At 33.3% G+C, this 17,245-nt stretch overlaps 1 protein-coding gene across 2 annotated transcripts in view; it reads left to right on the top strand.

Moving 5' to 3' along the window:
* The window catches only part of LOC123673530 (tumor protein p53-inducible nuclear protein 1), a 30,658-nt gene extending 13,548 nt beyond the window's left edge, over nucleotides 1-17,110 (top strand). For both annotated transcript variants that reach the window (XM_045608066.1, XM_045608065.1), the window contains 3 exons: nucleotides 6,852-7,169; nucleotides 11,337-11,657; nucleotides 14,139-17,110. In XM_045608066.1, coding sequence (XP_045464022.1) covers nucleotides 6,864-7,169; nucleotides 11,337-11,657; nucleotides 14,139-14,294 — 783 coding nt within the window. In that variant the 5' untranslated portion in view covers nucleotides 6,852-6,863 and the 3' untranslated portion in view covers nucleotides 14,295-17,110. The remainder of the gene's footprint in view (nucleotides 1-6,851; nucleotides 7,170-11,336; nucleotides 11,658-14,138) is intronic.
* The last annotated feature ends 135 nt before the right edge of the window (nucleotides 17,111-17,245 follow it).

The raw sequence follows: 17,245 nt of genomic DNA, 5'->3' as shown, positions 1-17,245 counted from the left end.
AAGTTGAGCAGGGCTTGAAAAATTTTGTCTTTGACCGATTCTAAAGATTTATGGTTCGAAATAAACCAAAAATCCCGATATTTCCGCAGTCCAGAGATTTTCTCGCAAACTATAATCGCTTTAAGTTCTCCAATCTATGAATTTAGACAATCAAATTTTTTTTTTGATTTTGCAGAAAAAGAGCATTTGCAGATTGATTTTCATTAGGTAGATATATGTAATTTTTTCCTACTATTCTAATGGCCGGTGTTTTCATATGCGAATAAATTTATCTACATAAAAATACAACCGGCCTAAAGATACTGTTATATAAAAAGAACTAATAAACCAAAGTGTAACATTTTCAGTGTTTTCAAATTTTAGCACTTGACGAAATCGATTATCATCTGATATAATAAATGTTGTTGTTAAATGCTCGGTAATTTCCATTTTTTGTTTTCATATTGACAACAACATTTTTCAACGATTTGAAGGGTTTCATTGAAAATACTTAGCCAAATTTATTCAGCAAATAGGAACAGATCCTTTCCTATAATCGCAGATAATGGTTATCTTGAATAAACATAATTTATTATTGCTTAAAGAGAGATAGAGAAATAATAAATTATGTGAATAGAAAAAAAACATTAGCATGTTTTTTCCGATTCTAATTCTCCACATCATTTTTATGCTAAAAACTCTGATTTTAATGCGCGAAGATTTTTTTGTAGAAACATATTTCAAGCCTTTTTTTCGGATTCTAATTCTTCACATCATTTTTATGCTAAAAACTCTGATTTTGATATGAGCGAAGATATTTTTTTGTAGAAACATATTTCAAGCTACGTGCAATGACAAGTGAATTGAATTATAATTATAATTCCCAAATAAATTTATTCTAATAAACTTTTGGAATTGAAAAAAAAAATGAACGCCACCTGAAATTTTTAATTTACGCTTTGAAATGTCTAAATTTCAAAAATTGACTGAGACATTGGGAATTTCATAGCGTTTGTTAATTCTGTAGCCTTTTGCGCTGTTCGAGACTGCATAGTTGTATACAGGGTGAGTCTTTGACTCACAAATATTTCAACCGAAGATTCCTGGGGGTCAAAAGATACACTTTTTCCTTAACTATTTTTTCCGATTCGATTTTTTTTCTCAATTAGTAGAGCAGGCATTTTTAGTTGACAGGACTTTGATGGAATTTTATGTTCGGAAAAGATTAATCACATCAATTAAAAATTATATTCCTAAAATCATTACCTTCGATTCCATTCCATTTGCGAGATAACTAAAAATGACATTTTTTTATGGATTTTCAACCGCCTTTATCTTTTCAACCAAACGGAATCGGAGAAAATGGTAAAGGAAAAAAAGTGTGTCCCTTGAACTCGGTAATTTCCGGTTGAAATATGTCAAAGACTCACCCTGTATAGGTATACCTATATGAGATATAATTTATTAAGATGTCATTTTTGACGATTACTTTATATAGATGAGTATGTTGATAACTACTCTCCTGATATTCGACAAAAACATTCGGGTGATAATTTTACATGAATAAACTAAAATTCAAACTTGTCGGATGTTTTGCTACTGTTTTTCTCAATATTTTGCTTAGATTTCCTTTGGTTTTGGTGATGCAATCAACATAAAATTTTACAAAAATGCGATTTGATAATTACTTGAGATTTGTTCATCTGAAAAACCTCTAAATTTTTCGATTTATATTCATCATTCTGGCGTTTCAAAAATGAATATTCTGAAATATTAACATTTTCTTTGGAATTAAGTGTAGCTTTTAGCATGGAGTAACTTGACGCCATAATGAAGATACTTTCAACAGCGTATACAAATGGGAGAATTATGCAATCAATACATTTTCAGATCAGGAGGTCATTCTTATTCTTGTCAATAATCCATGAAAAGTTTGTAGGCGTATTTAATTCATATTTTCCTTGGATTTAAGCGACAACAAATTCAAGATGACATTTTGAGCAGTACCTAATCAGCAACTCTGTTGGTATGCTCTCATCTAAACATCATCATCACTTTCAATTTTTTTCTTAAGCATCCTACCTACCTGTATTAATATTAGAATTATTCGAATCAAATTGAAGAATTAACTAAATCTAACCTGCAAAATATTCCCCTAGGTTTACTTCTGCTATTTCTAATCACTAATGTTATTTGGTTATTCAAAAGAAACTCGAGGAAAGGGACGCTTATAATCCTTTGAGTCACTCAGAGCATCATGGTTGGTTTCTTTCAGGTCGTGATACGTTACATTGAACATACGGTAAAGCCATGGCTAGTCAATAGATCCGTTATTCTACGGAATATACGTCTTGAATAAATTATTGCAAGTAATTGAAACTTGTGACATTTACGATTTCAGTTTCATAATACGAGTATTAGTATTCGAATGGCTCTTTCCTCGCATCATAATGTGCATCAAGTGAGTAAGTACTTGTAGGTTAAGTTCGAACGATATATTCATTTCTGCATCAAGGATAAAAATGAAGGTGATAAATGAAAATGGTTTCTGGTGTTGTCATTTTCGATAATACCTAAACCTTTGAAACAATGTTTGCATTTGGTAATATTTCATAGAAATTGAAATTTTGTTGGCGAAAAGAAGAAAAATAGGTACAATATTCTGTAAATGAAGTGAAAGTAAATGAGGGTCCTTAATTTCGAATTTTTAAATATGATTATTCCTATAAGAAAGGTTGTGCGGTAGAGAAAATATTTCTAGTTCTTCACCAGAAGAGGATGAATTAGAACTCGAACTTGTATCAGGAAGTATTTTCTATATTCAAAGAGAAAAATTAAATTCACAAGCAGAGAAGTTATTCTATACACACTATAACGAAACAAGGATATCGGGCATGACACAACAGAATGACGTTATGTTTTGTAGTCATAGAGCATGAGTGAAGAAAAGGATCCTTTTCTTGCCATTAAGGGCCACTATCTGGACTTTACTTTCGATTATGAAATTGGCTCTAAGTATAGATTTTACAATGCGTTATCATGATTGCTATGAATACTCAGGTAATATCCTCATGATTTTCTGCTCTTGGGATTATAGTAATGAACCCATTTTTCTTCTCCAGTCACAATTCGATGCTGTAATCCCTTCCTTCTTTGCTTTGCAAGCAGTTGTTCACAAGCAAACAAACGCCGTTCAACATCACTCGGCTTCAACTCGTTTGGCTCCCAATTTCCTTTTGAAATGGTTTGTTGTGTCACAACCAATGATCCTGCAAATTCTTGTTGCGTTTGACACGAGTCTTGATCAAGTAATGATTCCAATTCTGCATCTTCGAAAAACTTCTCTCTTCCACCGTCATGCGTCAAAATCACCGTTCTTGAAACGTTGAAATCACTCTCGGCACGTTTTTTCACTTATAGCGGATTCACCATAGGTATTTGACAGCATTCGATGAGCCTCAGCCGCAGATTTTGTCATATTAAAACCTCCCGTAATTGACGAGAATTTGGCTCGTAAGCAACATGTTTAATCGAGAATAACTTTATGATACAGACACAGATCGACTAATATTTCTATGGCGTTATGTTTACAAATACCTAAGCTTATTGTATAGGGTGTTTTTTTCGAGGTATATAACTTTAAGTTGGCATTACTGTTCAAGATGGCGACCGATTTAACAGCTATCAAGTACTTTATTTTCAGTTTGGTTTGGCAATTCATCTAGAATAGACTCACGCCTGAAAAACGCTTGCAAATAGTGGAATTCTATTTCGAAAATAATGGTTCTGTGCGGAATACGTATCGCGCACTACGTCCATTAGCGATGAAGCGCACTTCTGGTTGAATGGCTACGTCAACAAACAAAACTGCCGCATTTGGAGTAAGCTAATACTCAAGTGTATGTCGAAACACCGTTACATCCAGAACAACTGACTGTTTGGTGCGCTTTATGGGCTGGTGGAATCATTGGTCCGTACTTCTTAAAAAACGATGATGGCCAGAACGTTACAGTCAATGGTGATCGGTATAGAGCCATGATTACTAACTTTCTCATTCCTGAATTGAACAACCATGATGTCCAGGAGCTGTGATTCCAACAAGACGGCGCAACATGTCACACAGCTCGTGCCACAATCGATTTATTGAAAGACACGTTTGGTAACCGCCTAATTTCACGTTTTGGACCTGTGAATTGGCCTCCAAGATCTTGTGATTTAACACCGCTAGAATACTTTCTGTGAGGCTATGTTTAGTCATTGGTCTATGCGGATAAGCCACAAATCCTTGACCATTTGGAAGATTTACGGCCACAAATGTTGAAAAAAGTTATCGAAAATTGGACGTCCAGATTGGACTACATCCGAGCCAGCCGTGACGGTCATATGCCAGAAATCATATTTAAAATGTAATGTCACAAGATTATCTTGCGGATAAATAGTCAATAATGTCAATCGAATAATCCATCGTTGTTTTATTGGAATTTAAAGTTCTATAGCTCTAAAAAAAACACCCTTTATAACATTAACAATCTATTATTTTCGACTACCACTTACCGCTACACCGGAAGCAAAGTTGTACACCTAATAGTGGAATGCATTACCGAGAAACTCCGCAAAACCTATGAATTTTGGAGACCCTGTATATAGAACGATTCTCATTATCACCACAATCTCTGCTAGCTCTTGAGGCTTTCTATTGCCGAATATAATATTCATTCAAATCAAAAAAGAAAACTAATGAAGCAGAAAGATAAAACTATTTATGTCAACTCCAAGTATTTTATTGAAATGGCCACATATGTTTCGATCTCTCAATTTTTACGTCACGTATTTAGTTAATCAGATTTTATTGGAAAAAATAGTGTTATCTATCGTATCGAATCCCACCCATTTTATAACGGAGGAAATGATCTGTTTTATGAACGGTGTTTCATCAGAAAATTTCCTCATTCCAAACGTATATAGCCGAAATTAAAAATTGCAATGCAGATAAGTCAGGCTAGTACATAGTTTGAAAACTACAAACCGCCGATTACTCACACGTGTCCTCCTGATAATTGCACGCACGCAGAACATGACATGCCCGAACGAAGATCACGCTAATGTGACGTGCTATCGTGTTGCTGGTGTTTATTTATCGATTTTTCTTTCGAATTATATCAATGCGTGTTCGCGAAAGAGATCCTGCATAAAGATCCGCTGCGTATAACCATGCGTAGTATGCGTACTTGACCTTGAACATTTTTATTAATCAATTTAATATGCATACGTCTGTTTCAATTTATGAAATACACCTCTCTACGGTTGCAAACTTACTCCAAGAGTATGATCTTATGATCAGAAACATACTCCGATCTTCACTCTACGCTCTTCGTTTACAATCTTACTCTGACTCAAAGACAACAGTCATTTATACAAGTCAACAAAGATATAGGTTAAATTATGAAGGGTGTTTTTTTAGAGCTATAGAACTTTAAATTGCAATAAAACAAAAGCCCCACAGAAAGTAGTCTAGCGGTGTTAAATCACAAGATCTTGGAGGCCAATTCACAGGTCCAAAACGTGAAATTAGGCGGTTACCAAACGTGTCTTTCAATAAATCGATTGTTGGACGAGCTGTGTGACATGTTGCGCCGTCTTGTTGGAACCACAGCTCCTGGACATCATGGTTGTTCAATTCAGGAATGAAAAAGTTAGTAATCATGGCTCTATACCGATCACCATTGACTGTAACGTTCTGGCCATCATCGTTTTTGAAGAAGTACGGACCAATGATTCCACCAGCACATAAAACGCACTAAACAGTCAGTTTTTCTGGATGTAACGGTGTTTCGACATACACTTGAGGATTAAGTTCACTCCAAATGCGGCAGTTTTGTTTGTTGACGTAGCCATTCAACCAGAAGTGCGCTTCATCGCTAATGGACGTAGTGCGCGATACGTATTCCGCACAGAACCATTATTTTCGAAATAGAATTCCACTATTTGCAAGCGTTTTTCAGGCGTGAGTCTATTCTAGATGAATTTCCAAACCAAACTGAGAATAAAGTACTTGACAGCTGTTAAATCGGTCGCCATCTTGAACAGTAATGCCAACTTAAAGTTATATACCTCGAAAAAAAACACCCATTATATGACTATGAAAACATCATAGTAAAAATTTGGGATATTTGATATTAAGAAATTTTGAATCTTTTTGTAGAATTTGTACCAAATTTCTATAAAAAAATATTATCAATTCGTTCATTATGACAATACATTCAAGTAGAGAAATGTTTGACGGATATGAACAATAGAAGAGAAAATTAATCTCCTCAAAGTATTCACCTACTTCCAGGGTAATTGTCTCTGATTGAAATAAAGCACAATATAATTTTCAATAACCAATTTGAAGCCCATTCATTCATCTGTGTCTGTGTTCAATCAACCGAATTGAAGTTATTATCATATTCCTTACACCACGGAATGCCTAGTGAAGTTTAAAATGAAATAGAGGACGAATCTGTGTTTTTGAATCTGCAACTTTCACCTTGATAGCTTTTTCAGTTCTCTCCACGAGATTCTTCAAAATTTGTTTATTTCTGCTGAATTTATACTAAGATGAGAATGTTGCAAATAAGAATTCATGTTCCAATGTCTGGTTATGAACTTTCTGTGGAAAAATACCAGATGGTATGGTTGGACAGCGATGGTTTCACCATGTTAAGGGGACTTCATGTGGCACGCTAAGAAGAAATGGTTGCAAGCATTCTTGAAACTTTTTTTTTTTTGGGAAGATAGGCTGTTCTCTATAATATCTTTCAGCAATAGATTCGTCCAACTATTATGTGAACATATTATTGAATATACCAATTTTGTATTTTTTTTTGCAGACTACAGACAAGATGTTGCAAAGTTGGGCTAATTACCTCTTAGGAAGCAGTGAAGAAAGTCAGAGAACAATGGCAGAAGGGGTCTCAGGAGAAGAAAACACACATCCATCAAACTTAGATGTCCTACTCAGGGGAGACCTGGAGGAAAATATGGATGAAGACTGGGTATTGATTAGTGCTGATTCGGATGAAGATTCCCTGGACGACATCGAAGTATTGAATGACCACGAAGTAAGAGTGAGAAGGGTGCCTTCAGTTCGTGCGCTGACTAGGACCAGTTCGTCTTCATCTCTACATAGTAATGATATAGATGTAGAGGTGAGAGAACCTATGTTATTCTTATTCAGCATGTTCATAGTAATGGTTCTCCATGACTTATCTTTACCAGTTTGAATCATCATTTAAATACTGGACGAATTTTCTGAATTATGTCAAAAGCAAGAGCAGGAAAATGCAAAACAAAATAGATAATTTTTTTGTGCGAGTCAAAATTAATAGAATAATTTTTAAAGCTAAGAGCACGTTCACATGACAAGCGCTCAACGCGCGTTGAATGAGCGCTGGATAATTGGATACCGTTCACATGGTACGCGCTTGTCAAGCGCTGAACGCGCGTTGCCGCAACGGCCCGTATTCAGTTTGAATTCTACATTTTGGTTTGAATCTTGATTCAGTATCAACTTTTTTAAGTTTTGACAGGTAATTATAGATCGAATAGTTTCTATTATTCATCAATTAAAACTGAAGAACTTGCTTTTTACTGAGCCGTATTTTAAAAACAATTGAAAACATGTATTTCAGTAACAAAACATTCATTTTATGAAAACAGAACTAGAGTAACTTTTTCTTGTTACATAGTAGCATATATTTCAAGACAGAGAAATTCCAGCATCCGTTGGCAACTTCGTCGACTTTCTTTGTATCGTAGTGTTCAACTACTGAATTAGTACCTAAAAGGTGGTGGAAAAAACCCCTGGATCCCAAGGGAAGTCAATGATTTTTTACAGTTTATTCACATCGCTAAAAGTACTCTACTTGCCAAATATGGTTATTCTCCGACGCGTACTTCCGGAGATACGAATTTTTCAAATTAGACAGATGATAATTTGAATAAAAACGTTGCTAAAATATCCCGATGACTCTAGAAAATCAATATTTCCTCCAACGGATACTCTGAATACTATACGGAACCCACTTCCTAAATTTATATCCGATCTAGTGAGTATTTCCATAAAAAAATCGTTTTTTTGCCGCACGCCACTGGTCACCGCCTTCGGGCGTTTCCGTCAAACGTCTGCTGGAAACGGTCTGCTAAGTTTACACCGGTTTATTTTTAAACGACGCAAAATAACATCATATGTAGAAAAATTGTTTGTCTACTATTTATGCAAAAAATAAATGTTTTTTCTTTCCATTTCAAAATATCAAAAATAAATATAACACAAGGACAATATATAATTTTCCAAAATGTAAATTTTATTCAACACAAAAAGCAGCTTGAATACAGTTGTTTAAAGTTCTTCATTAGACTGCCTAATGAAATCAAAGAAATAAATAATTAAGAAAAAGATATTCAATTTATTGTTAAATTCAGAACCATATGGTATAGAAGATTTCTGCTGTTAAGTGGTAGGTGAATGTTATTTTGATAATATTTCTCTTCATTTGTATTTGTTCTACGTGTATCTCATGATTTCTAAATAAAGAGCTATTATCATTTTTATGTGTTCACATAATACATTTTTTTCTTCATTAGCATCTTCTTCAAAGGATATGATGACGAGTTCTTCCCAAGCCCGTCTCCTCGAGTATTTATCTGAATATACACTACATGTTATGTCGCATATTACAGGACAATTCTCAATTTCATCTATGAATTATTCAGTATTAGGAGCGTCCGGTTCCATTTTGAAATATTTCTGACCGAACGGATCGAAGGAAAATACGTAAATACGTCTCTGGCATCTATCAGCTCGTGCAAGCGCGCTCATCTGAACGGTTACATTAGAAACCTATGATCTCAAAGCGCGAGCCAACGCGCGCTTACTACGGTCAAGCGCTAGAACAGCGCTCTACGCGCGCTCCATAAAAACGCGCGTTGGCATGTGTACGCTTCGAAGAAAATACTTGTACTTGTAAACGCGCTTTGTCAAAACGCGCGTTGAGCGCTTGTCATGTGGACGGGCTCTTATAGTTTAAAATCATTATTCCACTCATACGAATTTTTAATTGGTTTCTGGGATTTCCGCAAAAAAAGTAGGTAAGAGAAGTAAATTTTAAACTGGTTTCAAAAATATGATAAGAGAATGAACAAATAACATTGCCAATTTTTTATGAATTGAAAGAAACTAATTGAAAATTTATCAATGATTGTTGGGGTTTTTGGGTATAAACTTAAAATTTTCGTACTTAACTGTGTCCGAACTAAAAAATCTTGAAGGTGTATGCTTTTAATAAATTATTTTGAAACTTTCAGATCTTAGTGTGCAGAATTTTTTGACATATAATGCTAGCATGTTTTTAGCTCTTGCTTATTTTTCAATCTTGTGGAGGTCTCAGGATTAAGCATCAATTGTAGATTGATTTTTGTTCTTATACTTATATTCATCGTGAGATCATCATAGTCATTTGAATGTTTGCCTTCCTTTTGTTTGAAATAACATTTTCACTGCTTTATAGCTGACTGCCCCATTATAGTACGTCGGTCTGTAGCATTTTGACATCACTTTATTTTTAGGTTCTATTGAACATTTAATTTAATCCATTTTGATAATATAGAATTGAATAAATTGAAATTGAAATTGAAATTTCACGTACTATAAAGAGGCTGTGGAATAATTTGGGTGCACTAATTCATCACTAATTTTTAAATAGAAATTTTTCTAAAATATGACAAGTTTTTTTTTTATCACCTACCATTAATGTTGGGGGAAGGAAAAAAGAAATATCACATAGAAATTCCTATATATTCTGAATTCTTAGATTTTTCGTTATAAGTAGATATGCGCTTAAAAAAAAGGACACCATATATAGATTTTCTTTAGCTGTTGTATTTTCTGTGTTACAGGATATTTTCAATTTTTGCCATTTTCATTAATCTCGGATATTTCAGAATTAGTTAAAATAGGTATTTATAGATATTTTTGAGTAGAATCCAGTGAACTTAAAAAATTGGGACACCTTGTAAAGTTCCGTGGTTTCCACAACGGCGAATGAATGAAAAGTTTCTGACACCATCAGTCGGTACTATTCTCGATGTTTTTCTTAATTTCTGCTTTTTTTTTTCCTTCTCTTTCAACCCCAATAACTAACATCCCTCTATTTTGGATATTCCATAAAAGCAAAAACCTTGAAACTCAATTTATATAAAACAAGGTTGTTGTCACATTTATCTAATCGTGATTTATTATCACTTTTATTAATATTAATATCTGCATCTTTGACAGAACTTCTCAAAATAAAAATAAAATTTTTTTCTACCGCAAACCTCTAGGTGAATTAGTTTTTTCTGTTTTTTCACTTCAATCTGATTCTAATTAAGAAAATACGCACATGTTGTAACTTTTTGATATTTTCGGAAATGTGCATATGTGTAATATGTTTTAATTCATAATATTTGATAAGTTAGATGGTACCTAATTTTTATTTTTACTCCAAATCATTTTATAGTTTATCGAATGTTTAAAAAAATTAGTTCAGATGATTTTTAGTTAATAAACATTTGTTTTGAAGGATTATATCGAAAAGGATGCAACGTTCAAATATCTAATATACCATTATTTTCTTCAGCAAAACATTTATTTATTTATCGAGTTTCAAATCGCTCATTTTGATAGTTATGTATGGAACAAGTAATTGCTTCCTCGTCTGTACATATTCGTTTTTCTGTTGAAATCCAGCTTTGCTTGATTTTTTAAAATAACTTTGTGTGCTACATCGGCAAGCACTTTTTATCGTTCAAGTGTGACCATCGTGTCACACTGTCATATACATATATCGACCAGAAATGCCATAATAAGTGTGTTATAAGGCCAACCAAAGAGGCTACTTTTGATATTCTGTCGACTCGCATAACTCAGAGTTGGAAATCAAAAAACTATAATTTTTTTTTTCACCATTTGGACTATAACAATCGAAGAACTAGTTAATTCTGAATGGCTTTCCGAGAGAATGAAGATTAACCTAATGAGAATGAAAAAAGGTTGTCTCTCTTCTCCAAAATTGAGCAAAACATGTGAAATTCAAAATTGTGTAGGCTTACCAATGACCATCAAGAGAATAGTCTGAATGCAGGTATATAAATTTCTTCAATCATTTCGATATTTAGGTGATTTTGAAGCATGATTTGCCGGTATAAAAGCTTTGCTTGTTGTTTTTAGTTATTTTTTCATTTTTCATTCATATACTTTTGATAGTCGTAGTTGAGTTCATATCATATAATTTACAGTTTATATTTCTTAAACTGAATTTTTTTCATTGCTTCAGGAATCATGGTTTCTCACACCACCTCCATGTTTTACCTCAACGGGTCCCTCAAATATGAGGATATCCCCCTTCGAGAACCTACTGATAGAACATCCAAGTATGAGTGTTTACAATCATGCGCCTACCAGAAGACAACTTATTAGGGAGATTCTATCTTCTCCCGTTAGAGAAACACCATCTGAATCGGATCAAGAGGAGGACGAACTCGAAGTGGAAGATGTCGACGAAGAAGTCGCCATTGTACGTAGAGTGGTCAGGAGATATAGGATGCAGGTACAGCTGCAGGAACGCCAGTATTCTAAATATGTACATTCAAGAAAAGTGAGTATTAGAAATTTCTTTGTTTATTCAAGATTTCCACCTTGAAACCATTAAAATCGAAAAAGAACTGTGAAGAAGAAGGAGAAGAATCTTGCTGTCATAATCAATTGATTTTGAATGTTGGTTTATTTTTTTTATATAAAAACTTAACTCCACTTTTGGAATTAGGAAAATTGGATAAAAAATAATGATCAGACCAATGGTTGTGTAATCTTGAGTGCCTTCTGTCAGTCTTTCTAAATGGGATTTACAATTACTATATTATTATTATTATTTGTCTATTCTTTTGTTCTTTCATCCGTTCCGAGAAATTGTCTATTTCTTTATCTTTTTTCTGGTTTCTATCTTCAGTTCATATCTTATTTCGAGCATAAACAGTAGATATATTGTTTAATTTCATGTTAATGTGTTGTCAAATGAAGAAGTTATTTTTTTAGATTTTATAAGGTGTAGTAAAAAGAAATCCATTATTTTTGCATGAAAATCAAGGCTTTAATTTTACCATGGATAGAATGATCTTATTTAGGTCAAACAAATATGCGCCCTTTTATTCGATTTTGGAAGGTAATAATATCATTATGCCTCTGTCATGAAAGCCCTCGTCCCTATTGGCAAAAAATTGAGACAGTCGATTTTCACAAGCGCCTCTTGAAGCGAATTTTTTCCACCATTATTGTTCGCCATGGACAGGGATATTTGGTAATCACTTGGTTCCAGGTCCGGACTATAAAGTGACTGCATAAGACCTCCCAACCAAGCTCTCGGAGCTTCTGGCGAGTCACTATCGATTTGTTTGGCTTGGCGTTGTCTTGATGGAACACAATTCATTTCCTTGTGACCAAAGTTGGCCGCTTCTACGCATTATTCTTCCTTCAGACGGTATAATTGTTGATAGTACAGTTTCGAGTTAACAGTGAAGCAGCTCGTAGTAGATAATTTCCTGCCAAATCCACCAAACACACAGCAAAACCTTCCTGGCCGTCAATCCTAGCTTGTCCACCATTTCTGCCGGCTCACCGCGTTTCGATCACGACCGTTTTCGCTTGACGTTGTCGTAAGTGATTCACTTTTCATCATCAGATAACTACCGCTTCAAAAATGGGTTCTTTTTGTTGCGATTCGCAGATTTAAATTCGGTCCATCTCTTTGGAGGTCTTTCTAAGGGGCGCCGTGTCCGTGGTACACCATCTCTATCAATTTTTACCATTCTTCCTCCAGTCATCCTGCCCATTTGATCATTTCAGGCTCTTCTACTTCTCCACCTGACAATATCTTCCACCTTACATTCGTGTCTTATGTCCGCGTTCCTTTTTGTCTCTTAATCTAAAGGCTTTTTTTTTTAGAGCTATAGTTAAATTGCAATAAAACAACGATGGATTATTCGATTAACATGAATTTTATTTATCCGCAAGATAATCTTGTGGCATTACATTTTAAATATGATTTCTGGCATATGACCGCCACGGCTGTCTCGGATGTAGTCCAATCTGGACGTCCAATTTTCGATGACTTTTTCCCACATTTGTGGCCGTATATCGGCAATAACACGGCGAATGTTGTCTTCCAAATGGTCAAGGGTTTGTGGCTTATCCGCATAGACCAATGACTTTACATAGTCCCACAGAAAGTAGTCTAGCGGTGTTAAATCACAAGATCTTGGAGGCCAATTCACAGGTCCAAAACGTGAAATTAGGCGGTCACCGAACGTGTCTTTTAATAAATCGATTGTGGCACGAGCTGTGTGACATGTTGCGCCGTCTTGTTGGAATCACAGCTCCTGGACATCATGGTTGTTCAATTCAGGAATGAAAAAGTTAGTAATCATGGCTCTATACCGATCACCATAGACTGTAACGTTCTGGCCGTCATCGTTTTTGAAGAAGTACGGACCAATGATTCCACCAGCCTATAAAGCGCACCAAACAGTCAGTTTTTTCTGGATGTAACGGTGTTTCGACATACACTCGAGGATTAGCTTCACTCCAAATGCGGCAGTTTTGTTTGTTGACGTAGCCATTCAACCAGTAGTGCGTTTCATCGCTAAACAAAATAAAATGGACGTAGTGCGCGATACGTATTCCGCACAGAACCATTATTTTCGAAATAAAATTGCACTATATGCAAGCGTTGTTCAGGCGTGAGTCTATTCATGACGAATTGCCAAACCAAACTGGGAATAAATCACTTGACAGTTGTTAAATCGGTCGCCATCTTGAACAGTAATGCCAACTTAAAGTTATATACCTCGAAAAAAAACACCCGTTACAAATGAGGAATAATTAAAATTTGGAATTCGAATAATCATGCTTAATAATTTTAATTTATGTTTAATAAGCTCTTCATTTATGTTTTAAGAAAAAGGAGAGTGTTGCTACAAAAACCTTTTTCTTCTTCTTTTACCTTCCATAATCTTCTTCTATGTTGTTTGTCACATAGTACATTAAATTATTCAAACCCTCTAATTGAATGTTGACTTTCCAGGTTCAAAACCAGAAGGCCAACAAGCCCCTAAAGAAGGCCTTTCTGGAGCGCAACAATAAGGCTCGTGAAGTGAACTGTCGCAACCATAGACAGAGACGTGGGGAACGGTCTCAGGGAGCAAACCGTTCCCGCGCCAACAATAACCGCAAGTGCTGAGGACGAATAGTCTTCTATGATCTCATTTAAACCGTAACAAATTTGGCAACAAAACGTGATTATTTTATGCTAATGGCACTCTTTTAGTTTGCTGTTTTGAAGATGATAATATTGCGATAAAAATCGAATGTGTAGTCTTATCGCTTGATTGAATCACAACCTTAATTACTCTTAATTTAAAATCTTAATCATCTTTCATCCTGATGAATATAAGTTGTACACATGGAGAGGAAAGAATATGTGATAATCTCATTTCAATCACTTTATCAACCAAAGAATAAATGTATTTTTTTTATAAACTCTGTTACTAATTGAACCTTTCACCGAACTTTTTTCAGTACCTAGCTCAATGAAAATATCCAGAACATTCACCTAAAAGAACTACATATAGTAAGGATATGAATTCAATTTCTTTGAATTCAGATATATTAATAATGACGCAAAGTGTTTTCTATTGACAGTGTAATTGAAATGACTTCACATATTTCGAAAAAAATCACATTTCACTAATATTTGAATGGTAATCACCAACATTTCAAGCTTTCCTAAATATAACATTTCGTAATCAAGTAATAATAAATTTACTTTGAAGAAAATTGTAATTGTACAAAATGACTCCATCAGAAATTTATCGAAGAATTCGATGTATTCTTTCTATGTTGAAAAAGACTTTTCAAAAATGAAAATATAAGTGTGTGCATAGTTTTTCATAGTTAGAAAATTATCAGAGTGAATATAACCATAATCGAGTATGCTTTTTAAAATTTTGAAAAAATAAAGAAAAAGGATCATCTTAGTATGAAATGCTTGTATAACGTTAATTCAAACGCATACAGTTATAAGGATAAAACATTGAATATAAATTAAAAAAAAGATACTAGTTTCAATTCAATTTATCTATCATAATCAATAAATAGGAACTATCCTATAATGAATTGCAATAAGGAATGTGATGAAAACACTGCCAAAAATCCACGACAATCTTGTTCAGAATGAAAATATGAAGAAATAATAAAAAAAATTCAGCAATATTGAAATGATTTTAACCATTTGCTTGAGATAAGTTCGAAATATATACTTATTCAGAAAAAAGATTCCAAAATAATGAATCTACATTAAGTGACAAAAAAATAATTAAAATATAAAAATAAGCCTCAAAAAAATAAATCATTAAAATAAATGTACAAATATTAGAAAACCTTTGAGAGGCTCAAAGCTGATTGTATTGCTATATTATTATCTTCTTTGAAACTTTTCATCTCTAAATGTTTATTGTTTTTTTTATGAATAATTTAAAACCAGCTCTAGCGTTGAAATTGTAATAAAAATAAAAATGTTTGTTGTGATTTTGTTACGGCTAATTAATATTAAATCTATTTTCAATTTAGTCCTTTATTATGCAATAAGTTAAAGAACAATAATGCTTTAATATAATATTTTTCAACACAGGGCATTATCGTTCAATTTTATTAAGTGTATTATATCCTTAAAAAACGAAAAATTTCGTCTATGTACATACATAAGTTTTTATTTATCCAATATTTTAAACCAACAAAATTGTTTAAATCTGTTATATAAACCTAATGTTTTCAAGCTGTAGACTGATATGTATATTAATTTTGAAAACAGCTGCTATCAGTCGAGATTTTAGCACAAACTTGTTTATTCATAAAGTTACAAAAGATATGTTGTTTCAGATGTAATAATCATATATTTATTTTTGTATTTATTATGTATTTTGTTCAGATACCAAAACTGAAGGAGGTAAGAATTTCAATTTTCACTTATGTTTCTTCAGTTTTAATTATTTTGTTACATCTAAGTGAAGAAAATTGATTGATAAAGTGTTCACATGAAATAAATAATACTAAATGGAATGAAAAATATTCAAGAAGTGTTCTTATTCACAAAGTTCTCAGTTTTATTGTGAACTCCGAGAACAATTTCTCGATATAAAATGTAAAATATCTTGAAAGATTTCTCTAATAAGAATAATTTCCCCATGATTTTAGAAAGAATATCTAACAACACCCTTTCATTTTAACAAATATTTTGTTTATGGTCGATTAGAAGTGCTTATTGAGTTATGTTCAGTGGAGTCTGCAATTAATTTATCAAAAACCTAAGTCAGTATTGTCGATTGCAAAATTGAGTTAAGTTTATTTGGAGAATCATATGGAAGATAGAAGGCAAGGATTAATTTTATTCTCTCAATGTTGATATTGATTCAAAAAACTTGAGATGAACCTCACTTTTTCAGTGAAAAATTTGTATGAAATCTTAACCTGTCTTCACTTCATTGAATTTTTTTTTGAAAAATTATTTGGGAAATCGGAAGTAGCATGAAAGTGGCTAATTATAAATCATTTTCTCATTTCAAAAATATTTCCCAATGTGAGCTAACATTAAGGATACATTTTTTGGTTCAATTTCAATTTTGGGTGTTTTGGAGAAGTTTTCAAAGATTTCTTTCTAGAATTCCTACAAATATCATTTAATTTCAAAACCTATTGTCAATTGTTCGGATGCTACATAGATGTGTGTGTGCATGAATGTTTTTCTTTCTGAAATTGTGATGGCTAAATGCTTAACTATGAGTAAATAAGTATGTTTTTCTGAAAATTGATGTATGTACTAATGTATGCACGACTAGATGTTAGTTTTTTTATATTGTATGCCTAAAATTATTATGAGTAGTGTATGTTAAGAGTGTGTCGAAAAAATTAACTCAGAAAGAAAAAAAATGACATATTGTGTTAAATTAAAAAAAAGTATGAAAAGTTAAAAAATGTGAAAAATAAATTTAATTATGTTGATTTCGTGTTTTTATTGAGTTTATATATTTGACAGTAGTCTAATACAAGGGCTTAGATCTAAACATTTGGATATATTAATAACTTATCGCCAAATTTTAGGGCAGTCAATAATGTATCTGGCAGATTTTCAGTCTC

This window comes from Harmonia axyridis, chromosome 2 (assembly GCF_914767665.1).
Source record: "Harmonia axyridis chromosome 2, icHarAxyr1.1, whole genome shotgun sequence".
In the NCBI taxonomy this organism is placed as follows: domain Eukaryota; kingdom Metazoa; phylum Arthropoda; class Insecta; order Coleoptera; family Coccinellidae; genus Harmonia; species Harmonia axyridis.
Note: the sequence above shows the minus strand (reverse complement) of the source record. Positions and strands in the feature narration are given on the sequence as shown.